This window comes from Mixophyes fleayi, chromosome 1, assembly GCF_038048845.1.
Source record: "Mixophyes fleayi isolate aMixFle1 chromosome 1, aMixFle1.hap1, whole genome shotgun sequence".
NCBI lineage: Eukaryota > Metazoa > Chordata > Amphibia > Anura > Limnodynastidae > Mixophyes > Mixophyes fleayi.
Genome location: NC_134402.1, coordinates 24,386,567 through 24,408,691, shown reverse-complemented (window position 1 = coordinate 24,408,691; position 22,125 = coordinate 24,386,567). Strand labels below are relative to the sequence as shown.

Genomic DNA, 22,125 nt, shown 5'->3' with positions numbered 1-22,125 from the left:
CTTAATAGAAACTGTATACTCTCCAAAATAAATTCCTTTTCATTTTTCCCCATTGTAGACATGTTCAAAAAGTACTTAACCGCTTCCTCACTATGTTCGTGACTGATATTGGTAAAAAGGGAGCTGACGTCAGCCGTAACTAGTATGTACTCTTTCCATGGTATATGTTGTAATTTATTCAATATGTTCATCGTGTCCCTAAAATATGGCTTGAAGAACTTCATAAATGTTTGTAGGTGATAATCCACATAGTGGGATAAGTTAGATGTAATTGACTCCGTTCCTGCCACTATAGGTCTACCAGGTGGACTGCAGTAATTCTTGGGAATTTTGGGGAGGGTATATAATACGGGAATGGAGGGATATACATAGATGTATTCCTTTATTTCTTTCGAAATAGTACCTTTCTCTGTATATTTTTCTACCATAAAAATCAATTTATCTGATATTCGTTTAGATGGATCAACTTTCAAGACCTTATATACACTTTTTTCTTTTACTTGTCTAACAATTTCTTCATGGTACTTCTTCTTGTCCTGAATTACCATGCTCCCTCCCTTGTCTACGGGTTTTACAACGATGTTCTTATTATCCCTTAGATTCTTTAAAGCTACTTTCTCTTTTTTCTTTAAATTCAATCCATGTTTTTCTCTTTCAGTTTAATATCTTGTAAATCATCCTTCAATAATTTTTCAAAAGCTTCCACCATACGACCCTTACAGAAAGACGGGAAGAAAGTTGATTTAGGTTTAAATAGATTATCTTTCCTATTTTGTATATTTTCGTTAGGATTCCTTTTAAATAACTTTCTTAAAGTTAACTTTCTTACAAATTTGTGGAGATTCACGAAAATGTTAAAGTTATCAGGTTTGCTTGATGGGGCAAATTTAAGCCCTTTTTTAGTACTTGTTCCTCATCAACTGTCAATGGGTGTTCACTTAGATTGTAAATTTTAACTCCATCTGTTAGAGTAGAGTTATCAACAATACAAGATGATATAATTTGGTTTGAATTTGAATCTTTTTTGTGAGATCTTTTATCTTTCCCAGCCCTTTTTCCCTTTTTAATTTATGGTTAGAATGTTTATTAACTAATTTGATCTTCCTAAAAAAATTCCTGCTGGTTCCAATTTTTGCTTGTGCACTCTTAAATATTTCTGTGTTAAAGTCACACGTTATAACAAAGGAATCGATGCTCCCAGTCATGCCTTCTGCAAGTCCTTACAGTCCAAAAACAATGCAGAAAAAACTATTGCTTTGAATGCTTAATAGGATAAAAAACTAAGCTTGTTATTAAATATACCAGATAATTCCAATTTATGACTTTAGTTGTAGCATGCAATAACAGTAATCATAATAAAAATATGTAATGACTGAAGTATGATAGACACAGTAGTAACTTAGTTTATTTATTGTTGGTATGGCTAAATACAATTTAAAATAATTAGGTTTTTAACAATAGCAATGATAATTCTGAATGTAAAAAAAGACAGTGGTAAATATATTTAGTGTGTTCATATCATAACCAATGCTTAAAAACCTGTTTGTAAAAAGAGATGTGCACTTTAAAGTATACATTGTAGAATTTATGTAGGCAGAATACTAACTATAATTAAGTTGATGAAAGCACAGAGAGAGTGATAAGTGGAAACGTGGGAATGGAATTTATAAATACCTACCAGATGGCATTGTTATAAGCTTAGTAAGTCCATCTATATGTATTGCAGTCTCTGCAATCCGGAACAAAGGTTGCATGGTAGCCATGCAGTTTTAAGACAGCAGATAAGTTTAGTAAAGTAGAATCTTCCTATCACTTCAAATCACAATTTACAAATCATAAACCGCAACTGCCAAGAATCTTGGCTTTCCTAGGACTGTGTTGAACTTCAATGTTTCATTTAAATTTTGTGCTAACGTTACATACCTACCAACTGCCCGAATCATAGGGTACTATATCACCATCCCAATAGTCAAGACTTCTATCCCAACTGCCAGGACAGTTAGAAAGTATATTAACAGTTGCAGGTACACTTGGCATTGGAGAAGTTTGGGGATAGTCTAGTACATCATTAGTGCTAGGTACAACCTCTGGGCACATGAGACATCCCAACATGACATGGCTAAGCCCCTGCATTGCCATAGCCCCTTTTCAGAGGTACTCTCTGTCACGAATATCAAACTCCATAAACATAGTTAGTAATACAAAATTCCAAAGATAAGTGTTTAAGAACTGACACAGTCCATGGAAATCATGGTCAGTTAACACCTGCACAGTACCAATTCTCTTAAACTGGAGAACATTGATAGACAACAGGCAATCTTGGGTGTCCACAAGCTTGGTGAGCCTTCTCCTGCGATCTCCAGCCAGCAGCATCGGGGACCAGAACAAAACTTGGGTAGGGGTGTGGTAATGGAGTTTATCCTCCCAGGCCCCTTGTTCTGCAGTGAAAAGAGCATAGATGGGGCCTCTTCTGAGAATGTGTAGTCTGACCACTCAGATGAGGACTCCGATCTGCACTCTGCGGTGCCAGTGTGTATTTTGTGGTGTGAGTGCACTGCTGCATGGGGAATGTGGTGCAGGAGCCTTGGAGCGGTGCTGCATCCATGGTAGTTTCACCACTAGCTCCAGCTGTTTCCAGGTTTATGCTATTTGTCTGACTGTTATTGAGTAATTCATTACTGGGGGCGCAGGTGAAGCTCAGAGTTTTATACAGTACTGTGTGATAAGAGCAGCCGCTTCTGCATTATGTGACCACACAACATAGGGCATTTAAGTGAGATCAGAGGATTTCCCACTCTCCTCCATTGGAAAGTCTTTGATTCCTGAATCCTAACTGACTTTGGTCACTAGCTGTTAATTAGAAGTGAGTGGTGGGGGTATTTGAGGTGGTCTCAGTAGCATGTGAGGAGTTTGAGTGACATGTGAGGAAGTCTAAAGGAATTTTTAGAGAGTTTGATCTGTGAGAATGTGGAGCATTATTTGTCAAGTGGTGACTCTTTTTTTTATTAAATATATTGTTTTAACTTACTACTGAAATTAAGGGTAATGTGCAGCTATCGATGGATAGATGGCTGCACATTCAGCCCTTGAAGTGTATTAGGGTCCACTGCTGTAGCCTGAATACAATTCTCTTTCTGTGGGGTTTTATTTTGTGAGAGTGATGGTGGTTAATTATTGATGGTGAGTATCTAAAAAGGTAAAAAATAATTACATTGGGCCTAATTCCTTAAGGAAAATTAAGCAAAAATAAGCAAGTAAGGCAAAACCATGTTGCATTGGGGGGAGGTAAATTTAAAATGTGATGGCAGATTTATAGTTGAGGTCGGGTATGTCCTAAATCAAGTTTAAATTCAGTTCACAAATAAGTTATCAAGTATTTGTGTCCTACATGAAAAAACAGCCAATATTTTCCTTATGTGCAAAATAATAAACTCATTTGCACCCCTTTTCAGTGTAACATGGTTTTGTCCAGAAAACTTGAGTAATTTTTTTGCTTAACTTTCCTTAATGAATCAGGCTCATTATGATTAAGTGTCCTAAGGTGTATTTTGCAACTCTAATAAGTTAACATGAAAGTGGAAACAATGTTTTATCTTTATATTTGGCCCCCCAGTAACACAACATGTAGAACTGCAGTTGGAGGGGTTCAGCATATTATTTAATTTGAGTTTTTCTTAGGAAATATTCTCTTCAGCTGGCACAACTTCCAGAAGTATTTGCAGCAATGTGGTGACTCTATCTGTAAAAAGAAAAATAAATAATAATAATAATGGTAAGTAGAGGCTATTGAAGGAGGAGTTTCACTCAGATGATTTATAAATCAGTATCATCATCTGGTAAAGCTTTTACCTGTCATAACACAATATACATAATGTATTTCTATTTTACATAAAACACCCCTTCTATGCCACACACATCTGTCACTGGTACATGCAGAATTAAAGTAGATAGATAGAGAGATGGATAGATAGAAGAGATAGATAAGAGCTAAATAGATAAAGCAGCTTTAGATGTAACAGCTGAAATGCTGTAAGCTCCTTTAAAAATAAGTGTTCTTATTGTCAAGCAAATGTAAAATAAACCTGATTTAACACTGTCATCTAGTGATACAAAGCTCAAGCATGCAACTGGATTGAAGAACAGATTTATCAGGTTTCCTACAATAGAGAACGTACCTGTTTACTTAATCAATCTATGGTACTGGTACCAAGTGTTTCAGGATTTATTTATTTTTTAAATTTACAGTGAATCAGCAGTTGGTGGATTTTTGGAAGAATTATACATTTTATTTATTCCATAAATGAATTACAGTAAGCAGATTGGCTTTTGGAAATATTAACACTGCATGCTGTTCTACTCAAAAGTATTTGCATGTGCTGAATAATAAATATTTGTAACAGCCTTTTAATAGTTCCCTCATAAACAAATAACCACTAGTGAGAAGAATATAACAAATTACATATTACGTGGAATTCCTGTCCTTAGCTAAGAGGCTCTCTCAGACACATACTGTCCCCCCAAAAATATTTACTTTACTTTAGCGCAGCCTGCGCAATATTACCGTTAGTACGGAAATTTTAATGCTGATTTTTGCTTGCACCTCTTGGGTGCCCCTTAGAACGCTCAATCATTTCATTCAAAGTGATAAAAAAATATATTAAAAAACTACCTAAAAGAAACATTAAGACCTGGGCAGCATGAAGGCCTAGTGGCTAGCACTTCTGCCTCTCAGCGCTGGGGTCATGAGGTAGATTCCCAAACATGGCCTTATCTGTGTGGAGTTTGTATGTTCTCCTCGTGTTTGCGTGGTTTTCCACAGGTGCTCCGGTTTCCTCCCACACTCCAAAAACTTACTAGTAGGTTAATTGGCCGCTAATTGACCCTAGTCTGTCTTTGTGTATGTGTGTGGTAGGGAATTTAGACTGTAAGCTCCAATGGGACAGAGACTGATGTAAGTGAGTTTTCTGTACAGAATTAGTAGCGCTATATAAATAGATGATGATTACAGATGATTTACCTGCTATAACTTGTTATTTACTATTTGAGCCTTAAGTACTAATGTAGAGCACCAGGTAACCTCTGCCATCATAGAAATGAGGGATGATCTCTGCTTAGCAATGTGAGAAGGGAGCCGTTCAACAGGACGCATGGTAAGGCTTAATATCATTGTCGTCTGTGATTGCCTTCCTTCTACTGCAGCTACTCCTCCGGCCATGCTACTCAATGGATGGATACGAAAATCATTTGTCCAAAGGAAATTATGGTGGAAAGATCCTCCATACTTGTCTTGATATATAGACCCCTTTACATCTAGCAGGGTCCTAAACCAGTCAGTAAAGTGGTCAGCCCTACAACGAATGTAAATACTATTTAGGGAATATTTACAAATTGACAAAGAAGTTTCTAAATGATGGGCATTTTTGCTCATTAATTATCAACTAGCTGGTTTTCTGTGGGACAGATTTATTAAACTGATCTATCCATCTTGTGTGTTTTTTAGGGAAGAGGGCTGGGGGGTCTTGTGAAGGGTGGTCACTTCCTCATCTCATTGCAGCGAGTGGCCACACTACATGCACATGCCCTTCCCAAAACATAAATGTTTTGCAGTAACTCATAGCAACCTATCAGAATCAAACTGTATATTTTCCACTGAACTTTAGTGAATGAAAGCAAACATCTGATGGCTTACTCTGGGTGATACTAGATTTCAGCACATAAAACCATGTTATTAAAAAAGCCCATATGTGTTTGGCTGTTATTCATTTGTCTGCATATAATATGTATTTTATTCATATACAATAAAATTGAAATTGAAAACATCCAATTAAAATGTTGCATCTTTTGCTCATCTTCACCAATGTATCATGGTAAAATACAGCTCTACTGATTAAATAGTGCTCACGAGGTTCGAATCAATTAGCAAACACCAGCCAATCACAAACACACAGTGTGGTAAATGTATTATACTCCGAATTGTTCAAGTCGCCGGAAATCGGCGACTTGGCAGCTAAAATTTAAAGCGGTGATGGCTCGTAAAGGCAAGTTTGCCTTTACACACGTATGGTGTCAGCAATCTTTGATTTCAAGGGACAATTTCAATTCTTCAAGATTTGTCTCGTGGTGGGACAGCGGAGCAAAGGGCGCTGAACCTCCTCATCATGACAAAACCATTACCTTGGTGAGGACAGATAAATATCAGCCAGCTTTAGGATACTCAATAAATGTGTTTAATCATAGTTGAGTTGAAGTATGTTGTAATAAAAATGAATATTGAAAACTAGTAAATGATAAATGACATATTGTATATGTGACACTATAAAGAGTGGAACTACAGCTGCAGAATTCCATTCAGCTGCTATGGAGCCGGGTGGTGAGGATAGTCCAGCTATGCTGGTCCATCCTCTATGAAGGCCTCTGCTCTCTTGTGTATGTGTAGGAGCTGGCTCAGCAGAGCAGAATTGGGGCCTATGTAGCATATAGTCCAGCTATGCTGGTTCATCCTCTATGAAGGCCTCTGCTCTCTTGTGTATATGTAAGGCTAGCTCAGCAGAGCAGAATTGAGGCCTATGTAGCATATAGTCCAGCTATGCTGGTCCATCCTCTATGAAGGCCTCTGCTCTCTTGTGCATGTGTAGGGGCTGGCTCAGCAGAGCAGAATTGGGGCATATGTAGCATATAGACCAGCATGGCTGAGCACATCACACATTTTGCGATGGAGCCCGGTGATTGCATGTTATGCCCCTGATTAAAATCCAAAAATCCAAATTTTACTTTCATCAGTTATTTAAATGATATTCAATACCTCTCAACAATAGGATGCACATTGTGATTTACTGACGCATTGTGTTTAATTCAAAGTGTTTCTTTTCCTACATCACAAAGCAGTCTACTGTACCTGAAAAGGTCCTGAACCATTTTGGCTTCTTATCCCAGAAGATGAAGAGATAATAGACAGGTACACCGGTTAGGGTGATTGCAAAGCCAATCCCAGTGTTTATGGGGTCTGAATATAGTGACAAAGTAACCATAAGCAGACAGGCGAAGGAGAACAATGCTGGAATAATAATTGGCACCTGAAATAAAAACAAATTAAATAAACTTATTATCATAATGAATTGTACATACAAAATGACTAGTTGGCTACATCATGTTCATATTATATGTACATTGTTTTCCTTCACATAATCTTCTTGGAAGAACCGTTGAACAGTTTTATATTTTAGCTGCGCTAAGCAGTTGGGGGTTGGGGGGATATTTTGTCAGTACATACAGGCTGGCAGACTAATAGGTGTAGGACCATTTTCATGTAAATACGGACAGAAAGGTTAATAATATTTTGTCAATAGCATATACATATTGCTTATACTCTAAAACAACTTGAATGATTATTCATGGTCATTCCACAGGTCTTTAACAAGAATGAAAGTCACACAGTTAATAAGTAACATATAAATAACATAAAATAAATTGATACCGAAAATGAGTTTGAAGCTAAAACTATGTAAATATAATTCAAAATAATTCCAGCATAAATAAGCATGGTTTCCAGTAAAATAACTTGCCATACTTTTGAAATATTAGCTTAGAGTATCATCCTTCAAACATAGGTTTTGAACCACTGATTTACCGAAACTAAACCTTAGATGAGAATATGCTAATGTGTTTGTTTCAACCATCCTATGCTAGAACATTTTGTGAGCTAACAATGGCCACCAATCATTAGAAAAATAAAATATTCATGAATAAAGGCTATTTCTTCTTACTTCTAAAGAACTGAAACATTTTTAAGCAAAAAAAAAATAAAAAATTAGTATCACATACGATAAAACACAAACGTTTTGTCAACATTCCACAAAATAGTTTCCAGGGCCATTTCATATAAGTGGCTAGCCATGTTGTCAGCTACAGTTACACACAGTGAAGTCTCTATATTAGTTGGTGATACACAATCTTCTTCAATTTCCTGTGACACTGAGAAAGGATCAGTGCGGCATATCAAGATTAATGTCAGACAGACAGAGAGGTGAGTGTACCTTGAAAGGGCGATGCATCTCAGGTCGTTTGTATCGTAGATAAAGGAGTCCAACAACAGCCAGGCCAATAAAAAGCCATCGAGCAAAACTAAGAAAATTCAGAAGGCTGTAGACATCCCCAGTGAAAATCATTATCATTGTTAGTGGATACTGCAAAATACAAGATTGTTTTTCCAATGAATACACTATGGAATAAGGAAATAGTCACAGACATGTTTAAAAACAAAAGGTTTCATTTTAAAACAAAATTAAAAATATATTATTCATGTTAATTTTTTTGCCTAGTTTAAATATGTGTATATCATGCTTATTAAATCTTTTAAATGATATGTATAATTGACTTACAGAAGTGTTTTGGATGGTTGCCAGTACATATAAGTATGTAGCCATGTGGGGTAGACTGGAGGAAGTTTAACTTCATTAACAATATAGGATGTTGTTTAACGGCCCAAATTAATATTTAATAGATTCCAAAAGGAACTTGTTTTAAATTTGAACCAACTTACATTAATTACCACTAAAAATTGAGTTTAACAAATAGTTTCAGAGATATGAAAACCCAAATGCCTAAAATCTGTGTTCTCTTCAGATATCCATTTGGAATAAGTGTCAATTTGTTGTAACTGGCAGCTAGTAATAGGATATGGCTAACTATCCTCTAGTTTCTATTAGCTATTTATCATTGTCCAGAGAGAATGGGGGAGGTGGAATAGAAATATTTTGCACTAATGCTAATGCTTTAATGGGTTAAGATGCTTATTACAACTGTATTTCAATTATAAAAGAATACATTTGTATAAACAGTACTTGTATGTAAAACTAAATAACGGAGGTAAGAAGAATTTGCTAGACAGAAGTGAACTTGATGCAAATTGTAAATATTTATGGGTCCATTTCAAAATGTGCTCACTGATCATGCTGATACAATGGGCAACAAAATATTCTGCATTATGATGTTTGGCCATTGGTAAAATTTAATACTGAAATCTATGAATGGTCACAGACTGGGGATGCATATAGTATTTTCCTACTTGATCAATAGAAGATCAATAGAAGGCAGTGATCCAGTCTATTATATGAGCCCGTCTGTGCTCAGGCAGTGCTAGTCTTGAAATCTGAACTTCCGTGGTCCCTGAGTAGGAGAGATGAGAAGCACTCAGCTCTAGAAATAAAACCTGTTGAGGCATTACAATAACATTGAAGGATAGGAAACAATATATTAGTATACAAGCCAATAGAGACTTGTAGTTGTTTGAAATCATGCCCATGCTAAATAAACCATTTGAACCCCTGATAAGAAACTTTACTATCGAGACCTACTACCCACTCAAACTGGTGTCATTCAAACAGAAATATTATTGATAGCTTATTTGTACACTGAAATTTAAAGTTGATATTTGTGTACTACATGAAAAAACAGTCAGTATTTAACTTATGTGCAAAACAAAATCTAATTTGCACCCCTTGTATTGTAACATGGTTTTGTCCAGGAGACTGAAATAAGAAATTTCTCAAGTTAAGATCCTTAATGAATCAGGCCCTATGTTATAGTCTATGGTGTAAACATACAACATAATAGTTTAATTTAGGCAGTTTGTTGCCATATTGTTCCACCAGGTGGCAGCACAACCTGGCTAAATCACCTTCCCTCCAAGAATGCAGTGGTAAAACTACTACTAGACAGAACAGACTGCTCAAGAAAATTGCAACAGAGAACCAACAATTGACAGGAAAATGTGTGATGATGGTGTGGAAGAAAGCAGGATCTAACATTTCTTTAAAAACTGTTTGGAGGTGCCCTTCAGAGTTTGGGTTTAAAGTTTGTTGACCATTCAAGAAACCGAAGCTGACACCGGCAATGAGGAAAAAATGCCTATCATGGGCCAATAAATAAAAAAATAATTTTAGATAAAGTATTAAATATGTGCATTTGCCATTATTTTATCAAAATGTTACAAGAAAATAAAATATGTCTAATTCATTTTCCAACCACTGTATGTGCCTGAAGGTGTCCTCAAGTCTCACATAATTCACCAATAATACTTTATTCTTAGATGGCTCCTTACCATTCTGGGTATTATCTCTTTTCATCTTATAGACATATTATTATACATTTCATTTGTGTATAATTATCAGACTGTTGATTGCTAAAAACTGGAAACAATCTATGATTCCTACCATGAAATAAAGTATTTAAGGATTTTTGTTTATTGAAATACAATATATATTATTTTTTATGGTGGGAAAATTCTATATAGTCTCAAATATCTAGTGTTTCTATCATAGTTGTTTCTCTGTGATACAGAAATTTGTTAATTTCCTTACTGCTATTGGTAATTATAATTGACTTAACCTAGTATATAATGCATGTATACCAGAATACCTAAAACAGGACTTGTTACAGTTGTATTGTGTATTTTTGTTAGTTTATCTATTTTGACCTTGCCTATTGCTACGATATTTCATGGATTCTCCCATGTATAATGCAGCTGTCAATACTTCAGTACCTTCTTATGTTTTTCATTTTGTAAAAATAATAAAAATGACAATGTAGCCAACATCCATTGACTGCATATCACATCCCGAAAGCCAAGTTGGTAATGTAGTGATCCTATGTAAGCTGGGTACACATCTATGCAATCATCGTGAGCGCACATCTCAAGACTGTTTGTTTAGATATTGCAAGAGTGTGCACACCCATGATCATGTTCTGTTGATTTGGTTTTCTAAACTTCCTAAAATTCAATGATGGAAAGATGGAACAATGTCAGGCAAATGTAGAAGAATGTACACACTCATTACCAACAGCGTAGGCAGATACCTGTAGAGTGTCTACAGTCATCATCTTTTCAACAGATGGTTATGAGAGATGAAGATCACAGATCTGACGGCATATTGTGTAGGTGTGTGCATATGATCATCTGGATTTCAATCATTGGTGAAATTGTTACAGAAATTGTATCTGAAATAAGATTGCATAGGTGTGTACACAGCTTGAATTGAACAGATAATTCTACAGAAAGTCACATCGGTACCATATGATAACACGGGTGCAAATTTTTAACTGAGGACATTTTATTGGGGGTAAAAAGAGGCTATAAACAATTATTATTATTATTATTATTATCTTTGACTTATAAGGCGCCACAAAGGGTCCGCTGTGCCGTACATTACATATACAGAAAACAGAACCAAGACACAACATGATAGACAAATATATACAAATACAGGTGGCAGGGTAAAGCAAATCAGATTATATCTGACAGATAGTGAAAGGGATGGTAGAAGTCAGCAAGAAGAAGGCCGAAGATTAATAAACAGGGAAAACAGAGCTAGTGAAGCAGGCCAAGAGGTACAGAGGGTGAAGGAACAGTAGAAGGAGCACACAAGGAAAGAGGGCCGTGCTCATGAGAGCTAACAACCTAAAGGGAAGGGGGAGACACATAAAGGGTGGTACTAACTAGGGGAGAGAGCCAGGACAAGAAAGTTAGGAGGACTGATAGACTTGAATAAAGAAATGAGTCTTAAGGGCATGCTTGAAGCCTTTGAGAGTAGATGCTAACCTGATGAAATGTGGAAGATTGTTCCACAGCATGGGAGCAGCCCGGGCAAAGTCCTGAAGACGAGAGTGAGAGGAGGTGGTCAGTGCAGTAGTGAGGCGGCGGTCAGAGGCAAAGCGGAGGGGGCGGGTAGGAGTGTAGGTAAAGATGAGATTGGAGATGTAGGGAGGGGAAGATTGACTAAGAGCTTTAAAGGTGAGGGTGAGGAGTTTAAATTCTGTAGGGTATGGGGAGCCAATGTAGTGACTGTTGGAGGCAGACTGCAGAGATAGAGCGGTGGGAGAGAAAAATGAGGCGGACAGCAGCATTGAGGATAGACTTAAGAGGATCAAGGCGAGAATCAGGTAGGCCAGAGAGAAGAAGGTTACAGTAGTCAAGGCGAGAGATAATAAGCGAGTGAACAAGGGTTTCCGTGGTGAGAAAGGGACGTATCTTAAATATATTCCGAAGGTGGAAGTAACAGGATTTTGAGAGGGACAGAATGTGAGGCTTAAATGAGAGGGAGGAATCAAGGATGACCCCAAGGCATCGGACTTGGGGGACAGAAACGAGGGTAGTGTTATTAACAGAAATAGAGAGGGGGGGAGGTGGGAGAGTCCTGGCAGGGGGGAAGACTATAAGCTCGATCTTGGAAATATTGAGTTTAAGGAAGCGATGGGACATCCAAGATGAGATGGCCGAGAGACAGGAGGAGACACGAGACAGAAGGGAAGGGGAGAGGTCAGGGGATGAAAGATAGATTTGGGTATCATCAGCATAGAGGTGGTACTGGAGGCCAAAGGAGTGGAAGAGGACACCAAGGGAGAAGGAGAAAAGCAGGGGGCCAAGAACAGAGCCTTGAGGAACGCCAACGGGTAGGGGAAGATGTAGAATCATGAGTAGAGACTGAGATGGAGCGGTTGGTGAGGTAAGAGGAAAACCAGGAGAGGACAATGTTACATAGGCCTAAAGATTTGAGAGTTTGCAAAAGGAGTGCGTGGTCAACAGTATCGAAGGCAGCAGAGAGGTCAAGAAGGATCATCATCATCATCATCATTTATTTATATAGCGCCACTGATTCCGCAGCGCTGTACAGAGAACTCACTGACATCAGTCCCTGCCCCATTGGAGCTTACAGTCTAAATTTCCTAACATACACACACAGACAGGGAGAGAGAGAGACTATGGTCAATTTTGATAACAGACAAATAACCTACTAGTATGTTTTTGGAGTGTGTTAGGAAACCAGAGCACCCAGAGGAAACCCACGCAAACATGGGGAGAACATACAAACTCCACACAGATAAGGTCATGGTTGGGAATTGAACTCATGACCTCAGCGCTGTAAGGCAGAAGTGCTTACCCCTTAGCTACCGTGCTGCCCCAAGGATAAGAAGGGAGTAGCATCTATTGGATTTAGCGAGGAGAAGGTCATTAGTGACCTTAGTGAGGGCAGTTTCAGTAGAGTGGAGGGGGCAAAAACCAGATTAGAGCGGGTCAAGTAGTGAGTGAGAGGAAAGAAAGGAGGTGAGACGGTTGTAGACAACCCGTTCAAGGAGTTTGGAGGCAAAAGGAAGAAGCGAAATAGGGCGGTAATTGGAGAGAGAGGCGGGATCAATGGATGGTTTCTTGAGCATGGGGGAGATAAGAGCATGTTTAAAAGAGGAGGGGAAGATTCCAGTGGAGAGGAAGAGGTTGAAGAGGTGTGCAAGGTGGGAGCAAGCTTCAGGAGAGAGGGAGCGGAGGAGGTGGAAGGGGATTGGGTCCGGTGTGCAAGTGGAGGGGGGAGAGGAAGAGAGAAGGGTATGGACATTATCTGCAGATACCGGAGTGAAGGAAGAGAAGGAGGGTGAGCTAGCTGGAGGGGAGGGGAGAAAGGAGATAGCAGCAGCAGAGGAGGGTGAGAATGGGGACAGAATGGGCATGGAGGGGGGAGAGGGTGGGGTAAGAAGGGACTGCTGGGAGATGTCATGACGTGTAGACTCAATGTTGGAGGTGAAATGGGTAGCAAAGTCGTCTGCAGAGAGCGTGGTGGGGAGTGGGAGAGGGGGAGGGGAGAGGAGGGAGTTGAAGGTGGCAAAAAGCAGACGGGGGTTGGAGTATTGGGAAGAAATGAGAGCTTTGAAGAAAGATTGTTTAGAGAGGGAAAGGGCCGAACTATAAGAGGCAAGCATGAACTTGAAGTGGAGGAAGTCAGCATGAGTGCGTGACTTTCTTTAAAGCCGTTCTGTACTGCAGGAGCATTTTTGAAGATAGCGGGTAAGTTTAGTGTGCCACGGTTGTGGCGGGGACTGACGAAGCTTGACGGTGACAGCCAGGGCGACAGAGTCAAGTGCAGCGGTAAGAGTGCGATTGTAGAAGGAGACAGCCTTATCGGGGCAAGAAAGAGTGGTGATGGGGGAGAGGAGCGAGTCCAGGGAGGAGGAGAAACTGGTAGGATCAACTGTGTCAAGATTACGCCTGGTGAGAGTAACCTTGGGGGCCGGGGACGATGAGAGGGGTGGAGAGATGCTAAAAGAGAGGAGATGGTGGTCCGAGAGAGGAAAAGGTGAATTATTGAGGTCAGAGACAGTACTGAGGTGTGAAAAATACAGATCTAGGGAGTGGCCACTGCGATGGGAGGGAGAGGAGGTCCATTGAGAGAGACCAAGGTAGGAGGAGAGGGAGAGAAGTTTGGAGGGAGCAGGGTCTGAGGGATTGTCTATAGGGATATTAAAATCCCCCAAAATCAGGGAGGGAAGGTCAGAGGAGAGAAAGTGAGGGAGCCAGGTGGCAAAGTGATCAAGAAACTGGGAGACAGGACCAGGAGGACGGTAGATAACAGTAACACGAACGTGGACTGGGTGGAATAGGCGGATAGAGTGTACCTCAAAGGAGGAAAAAGAGAGGGAAAGTTCAGGGGGAAGAACCCGAAAAGAACAGCAGGAGGCGAGAAGTATGCTGACGCCACCACCTTGCCGTTCCCCAGGTCTGGGTGTGTGTGGGAGAAGGACAAGCCCCCAAAGGAGAGATCAGCTGGAGAGGTAGTGTCCTCAGTGGATAGCCAGGTTTCAGTGATGGCAAGCAGGTTGAAGGATCTAGAGATAAAGAGATCATGGATAGAGGTCAATTTGTTACAGACTGATCTGGCATTCCAGAGACCACAGGATAGAGGAAAAGAGGGAAGAGGAGAGATGTGGATGAGATTGTTGGGGTTGCTCCTCTGCAAGGGTGAGTATGATATGGAGCGAGGGGAATGACAGGAAGAGAGGGTTGGAATAGGACGAGATGCAGAAATAAGAGGGGATTTGTCAGCAGATGAGGGGGAGGGGAGCAAGAGGTAAGGGAGGTGTGGAGAGGGGGCAGATAAGGGGGTTTATGAATGGGAGAGGCAGAAGGTAGGAGTGACGTGAGGGAGAAGATTAGCTGGGGGGAAAGAGAGGGAGGAGGTAGGTAGGAGCAGATTGAGGCTGATAGAAGAGCCCTAAGGGGACAAGAGGGAAAGGGTGTGAGTGGGGCAAGGGAGGAGAGAGGAAAAGATGTAAGAGGGGGCAGCATGTTAGATCAGGGGCCCAGAGTCACAGAAGAGATGAGAGGAGTGAAATAGGGAGGGGGATGGGAAGTGAGAGGGGGGGTGAGGAGGAGGAAGAATATGGAAATGTTGGACACGGGAAGCAGGGGGGATAGAGGGAGAGGACAGAAGTGAGAGAGGAGTAAATCGTGATAAAGCTAGAGAAGGTGTGGAATAGACCGTTGAAAGAATTCAAAAATCAAGAATGGTAAGGGCTTACAAGTGTAGTGAGGAAATGGTGAGAGCACAAGAGGTGAATAAAAAAGAATGCAAAGGTAGAAGGAGAGAAAAGAGGATGAATAGATGTAAAGTATAAGTCAGGCAATAAGAAGCAGAAAGGACAGCAGCGATAGCAGATGGGTGGGTTAAGAAAAAACAGTTAGGTGAAACAGTAACATCAGGCATGATTGGAAGGCAATAGTATAAAACAAGGCATAATACAAGGTGCACTGAGCTGGTTATACAAATCCACAGAACAAGAGGGAGCCAGGTCAAAGTTCAAGCTAAGTGAAGCAACAGTGTGATTTAAAAGTGGGAATCCAAGCAGCATAAGAGGAATCACCAATTGATAATACTGCAGCAGGCCTGAGTAAGTGTGAGAAACAGTTCAGCAGGGAGAGTCCAGGCAGTTAGCAATCCAGGTGGTGGAGGATATCAGAGCTCAGGGCTGATTGTTGAATGTTGTCCTCGTGTAGCAGTCTTTGCAGGTAGAATGTTCCCCTCCTGTACTCCTCTTGTTCCTCTCTTGTATATCTCTAACTATATTAGTTAATACACTTGTAAGAATTCTCACTAGCTAACAGCCTAACACTGCTGTTTAAATAGGTTCAAATAGCCATGTGACCACTTTCATGCGTTAACCCCCACTAATCACACACTACAAACAAAGTAATAAAATTCTTAAACAAACAAATAGAGGGTAACCATACCATATAAACTACAATATCTGCACAATTGATCTTTTAGAGATAGCTTGAGCAGTGAAATTTTTTTACATGGCTAGAGTATGTTGCGTTGTATTTTCCATATGTACCAAACATTCACAACTTGCTTTCCTATACATAATACTAGTAGTTGTGTTTTTTACATGCAGTTTTTACATACACGCTCTGTTTAAAGCACAATTATGTTAAGAGCCAAGTAAATATAATATAATACTAATATCTAAATAAATGATTAGAAAGAGAAAATATCATAATCATTTATAACCATTAACTGAAAGAAGAGTACTGAGCTTATTTACTATATTGTTTTTTATCACATTACAGCTGCTGTGAATATTTTTTGTCAGCTGAAAGCTTCTATTTTTCTTGCCTAAAACAATAACTATTAAGACAACCAATGCTGTCACTTTCTGAGCTGTCTTAAAACCACATAAATATTTAGTTTTTTTAATTCACAGACTTTCTAATTTCAAGGTAGACGTATGGGTATATATGTGTATGCTACACACTGAATAGGCTTAGTCTGTCTCTTGATAGCATGTACTTCAGATGATTCGTAATCCTTCCCCAAGCAATGCATGAATTATTTTATATATTAAATGGTTACATGATTGTAATTTGGACTTTTCCATAGTGCCTTAGTACTGATGACACTTGTTTTGTTAAACATCTAGAGCAGACTTGAATAAAAATGTAATCATAACATACTAAAACACTCTAAAACATTATATAAAAATGACTTTTAGTAGCCATGTCAGCATATACAATAATTTTTCATAAAATGTACCATCAAGGGATTCAATAGATCCCTTGAGGGGTGAATTAGAGCTATATGTAAGTGCAATTAGTCTGCACTGCGTGTGCACACAACTTTTATGTGATACTTGTTTCACTTTGCACTTAAAGGGGAGGATCTAGGAGCATTCACGTGCAGCTGCAGTACAATAAGGGAAGTGTGGCCTTTAGACTAAACGAAGTTAAAATCACGTGGGTGAGTGATTAGGTGTTTAGCCAATGGGCTTCTGCTATTTTGTAACCAATGGGACAGAGGAGGGGAGTGGTTTTATTTCATATAGGTGAAGGTTCTCCTCCATTTTCCCCTCTCTGTTCCGGATTTCCTCCCTCCCACCCGTCAGTTATTGGTTGTTATTATTATCTTGGTGGGAGAGCAGTGCAGTCGGTAAGTTTGCATATGGTGCTTGGGTCATCGTGTCATAGGTCACTACTCCCCCTCTTGGATTGTGTTGTCATCACGTATGTTGGGTCCAGTGAATGGGACTCTGTACCAGTATGTTGGATATTTTACTGGTGGATATAGGGGGTGTAGTCTTGCCGTTGGACAGATATTTCGCACCGGCCAATAGTTAAGGCATGATCCTGGGTTGGTGGTACAATGGTCTGACCTTTCCACCGTTATTGGTTTTGTTTTTGCTGACTGCCCTGCTCTCGTCCGCCTTTCAGCCCCTTTAGTTTAAATATTAGCCATTTAATAAATATATTTCATTCCAACGTTTATCTGGTGTCCGTGTCTTTATTGGTTTATTAAGGTATTTTGTTAAACACTAAGAACTTCCACACTGTGCATTTTAAAGCATGTAGATGCAATTTAAACACACCTGTGATGAAATGAGTGTGATAACCCTGTGAGCATTCGGTGTCTCATTTCTCACATAATATGGATTATAGTACTTTTTATAGCCCATGCTTTTGTTCCCCAGCTCACAAGACTACAACTGCATTGTCCAATAACATGTGGCTAAGGGGACATTGTAGTTCAGTGTAAATATGTACATTGTGTATTGTATATTGATGACTTGCTGTAAGGTTATTCATTGTCTTCAAAGTGAAGCCAGGGGGATTATGGGTAGGGATCAGGTTGCCATGTGCTGGAGTAGGAAAACGAATTAGTGTCCATTGTTCACACCAGGCTAGTACAGACAGGCTATCTAACAGGGGAGGTTCTCTGGAAGGACAGCTCATCTTCACTCCTCTCTCCAACCCCCCTATTCCAGCACTGAACAATGGTTAAGAAGAATAGACCCAGGGGTTTGCCCAGGGAGGGGAAAACACTGTGGAAATTACACCCAAGATATAAGGAGCCACTCCAAGGGGGGAAGGGTGTTCATTCTGGGATTTCATTCATGAAGACTGCAAGATTTAGTTTTGAATTGTCGTTTTCTAACAAGAGTCTATATATGCAGCTGAGAGGGATCCATGGGTCGTGAAGTCTGGACAGCAGGTGACTATATCTCCCTAAGTTATTGGGGTAAGGGACAGATAATGTGGTAAATCTGCCTGGCATTTATTTACTGTGTGTACATAATATTCTAGTGTTGTTTGTATGACAATAAATATACTGTTGTATTTTTATAACTGCATTTTGCCTGAGTGACCATACGAATCCTAGAAGGTACTGGGTAGACTTCCCTGGCATAGGAAGGCACCCGTGGGTGGCCAGCCAGTGTGAAGTGGGTAGCATTGGGCGAGATAAACCCGGTATCTTCACAACACCCCATTCAGATGCATATTATTTTGGATCATATATATCTTTGAATTATGTCAGTTATAAACGTTAAAACTAAAAAATACAAATAATAAATGCCATATATTTAGTCTGGATGCAACTATATGTTAGATTTAAGGTGGCAGGTATCTTTAGATGTGTGTAATGCAAATGCCAATGTGAAAATCTAAATTTGTCTTGTTTTTAAAAAAAATACACAAATGGGGATCTTTTACCTTCAACTTTAAATCACTCCCTTGTTGTTCTCAGAACTCTTAGTGTACTGAATATTCGGAGAATCTGTTACAAACACAATACTAATATTATTTTGGTGCACCCTTTAATTTGCACTAATGTTTAAAATCAAACTGGTGAGGTCAGCGCAGGAGGATTATTTTTATGGCTCTGAAAAGATTTATTTGGTATTATTATTAACATAGTTATTATTAGTCAATTTAATATACAATTCAGCTTATTTTGAGAAAGTGAAGGTTTCATTTTTCCTAAATCATGTATTAGGTATAGTAAGTTGGTTTTTGCTACTTAGCAAAATATGATTGTTATATGAATGTGTTTGTTAGATTTGGTGCCAAGATCCACTCTGCACAGTCATCTGTAACCTCTAAGACATGTCTTTGTCCACATTACTTCCACTCTTGCGCTTCATATATTCAATATTTCAGAAAAGGGACAGTGACCATCAGGGGTTGGAAATAGAAGAAAAGGAAGAAATCCTTTACCTCTTCAATTTCTCCTGCCATTCATCACTCCACATAGATAACTGGAGGAGGAGTGCCAGAGTGGAGGTTGTGGAGGAGGGGACTGAGTAATTGTTCTGTGTGTCACTGTGAACTTCCGCGTATAGGGCCTTATTCATAATGGAACACAAAGTGAACGTAATTTGCGCTTTTTAAAATCAGACAAAAATTGCATGCACGTACACCAGTATTCAAGTACAAGTTTCTTGAAAAGTATGTTCTCAAGAAATGTTTCCATTTGAATAGGAATATAACTGTGGCAAGAGCACACATCTGGTGGAACACATGCAAATGAATTCTTGCTTTTCATTTTGATTTAATGTCAGGATGGTAAAGTACTTGAAAACATAAAGATTCCATAGTTTTTTTGTGACCCTAAACACTAAATAAACAGAGACCAACTCTCAAGACAGCGGTCAGCTTTTCTAGCATCAGTCATCCTGAACAATGAAACAAACAGGTTTTTATATCTGATGTTACCCCCACAGTCCTAGCTTGATGGGCAGGTGACGCTACCACCTTCTCTTTAAAAGGAAGTTCTCATCAGCTGCTTCTGTTTGATTACTCTTACTGCAGACAGGGCCTGTAGCTGTGGGAAAAGGCACTTTCAAACCATCTATGTTAAATCAGACTCTACACCATTATTCTGTCACAAATATGTCCTCCACCTGTTTATCTTTAAACTAGATGCAATGCTGCACAAATGTATTACTCTGCTTGCTTCCTTTCTCTGCAGATTGCCAGCTAAATGCCTCCCTTTGTTACAGAACAATCTGGCTATTCTTAACTTGCCATATGCAGACAGAAAGGCATGGGTGCATAGGGGGAGGGGGGGATCAGGTGCAAAATACCAGATCCCAGGCCTGCCTGTGTAGGAAGGGCCACTAATCTAGTGTGTTCACACCCCCTTCGACAGCTATGGAAGGGACCCCAGGAGATTTCTATACTGGGACCCAAAAATCCTTTTGGCGGCCCTGCAGGCAGAACACACTGCAGGATATGCACAGTGCAAATATGCAATATAAGCCTATCAGAACACATGGAAAAAAAATACATGACAAACAATTCTACATACAACTCTAAATACATACAAAAAACTCTTAATGCTATAATCATTAATAAAATACATTTATTAAAAAAATGTATTTATTTTTCTTGTTTCCATATTCCAATACTCAGGGAACCCTAACTGTGCTTGTTTTCCATAGGTCCTTGCTTGAGCACAGGTGTGTGGTACTAATTATTTCATTTGTGATCTGAAAAACTGTTAAATTTGATTTAAAGAAATATAGAAATAAAGTTTCTGGATCACACATGCACCACATGCATCTACTAGATCACTAGGATTATCCCTGGCACTGGCTCCTCCTAACAACAGATGATCTAACTGAAAAATATTCTACCAGCCAAAAATAATGAAAAAAATCCTGACATACTAAGTAGCTTTTTAAAGAAGGCTAAAGGTAGCCACACTTCATGGCGCTTATATAGTGTCATACTTTCAGGAACAGAGGGCACAGGAATTTTTGAAAATAGCTAAATTAATGTAAACAATGTTTTATTCCTTAAGAAATATTTAAAATGAGAGAGAATTAATTTTGTAGGGATAATTTATGACTTATGCTTCTTGTCTTAGTACTTTGAACTAGTATTTGATATGCTTACTATTAGGAAGGAGGAGGGATTGGATCTTTCCTGAAACAACCAAACAAGGAGCCCCAAAGTTGGGGCTGGGCAGTTTTCACTTGAATATGTGGGGGAGGGGAGCACGGTCTCCAGAAACAGAAGACATGCCAAGGGACTATTTAAGGGTGAACAAGGCTCCCAAGGGATGTTGAACTACAACTCTCCTACTATGGATGTATGCACAGGAGTGGCCCAGTTTTATTGTCTCATCTTATGACACAGAGCAGCATAAAGCCCCACTCCAGCTGGGTGGGATGATATGCCCGCAGCCATGGGACCCTGGTGGGAGTTTGAAGAACTTTGTACTGCTGTCTACCATACCCTCAGTCCCAGGTGAAACTACAGCAGGCCAGAGACTTTGGACTTGGGGGAGAAAGGTGCAAGATCTGGTTTTGAGTTGTCATTCTAAACTAGAGTCTACATATGCAGCTGAGAGAGATCTATGGGTCGTCAAGCCAGGTGATTGTAACTGCTTAAACTAGTGGGATAGGGGAAAGATGATGTGGTAAACCTGCCTGGCATTTATTTACTGTGTGTACATAATAATCTAGTGTTGTTTTTATTCTAATGAATGTACTGTTGTACTTAGGAAGACACCCGTGTTGTGGCATAGGAAGGCACCCATGGGTGGCCAACCAGAATGAAGTGGGTAGCATTGGGCAAGAAAACCTGGTAACTTCACAAACTCTATTGAAGTAAACTAGAGGGACTACAGTCACTCTCAGCTTCATGTAATACGGGGAAAGGTAAAATTTCTATATATGAGGGGCATGTGAATAATAAGGGTTTGCCCAAAATTGTTCTTGCAAATGTAAATTAATAGTAATCAAAATATCTCATAAAATTTTAAAAATTCATGACCTTCCTTATGTATTTACAGGTAGATCTATATATCAGATGGGGTGTTGCCTTATGCCTTGTTCACTAGGTGGTCAGCACAGCTTAAGCAGCCTTGATTCAGGGATTAATATATCACTATGATGAATGCCCTGTCAGTATTCTCAGTACTCCTTTCAAGTACCTAATAGACTAAAATCTGGAAGAAGTACTCGACCTTATGCTACATTTATCAAACTGATCTATTGATCACTATTTGGAAAACTGCTTTCACC

The 22,125-nt window shown here is 39.4% G+C and overlaps 1 protein-coding gene across 1 annotated transcript in view; it reads right to left on the bottom strand.

Annotated features, from left to right (window-relative positions):
* Positions 1 to 1,433: 1,433 nt before the first annotated feature.
* LOC142148544 (cystine/glutamate transporter-like) overlaps positions 1,434 to 22,125 on the bottom strand; it is a 78,177-nt gene continuing 57,485 nt past the window's right edge. The window contains exons 10-12 of the mRNA XM_075204832.1: positions 8,034 to 8,183; positions 6,896 to 7,073; positions 1,434 to 3,739 (exon numbers count right to left, since the gene is read on the bottom strand). Coding sequence (XP_075060933.1) covers positions 3,675 to 3,739; positions 6,896 to 7,073; positions 8,034 to 8,183 — 393 coding nt within the window. The 3' untranslated portion in view covers positions 1,434 to 3,674. The remainder of the gene's footprint in view (positions 3,740 to 6,895; positions 7,074 to 8,033; positions 8,184 to 22,125) is intronic.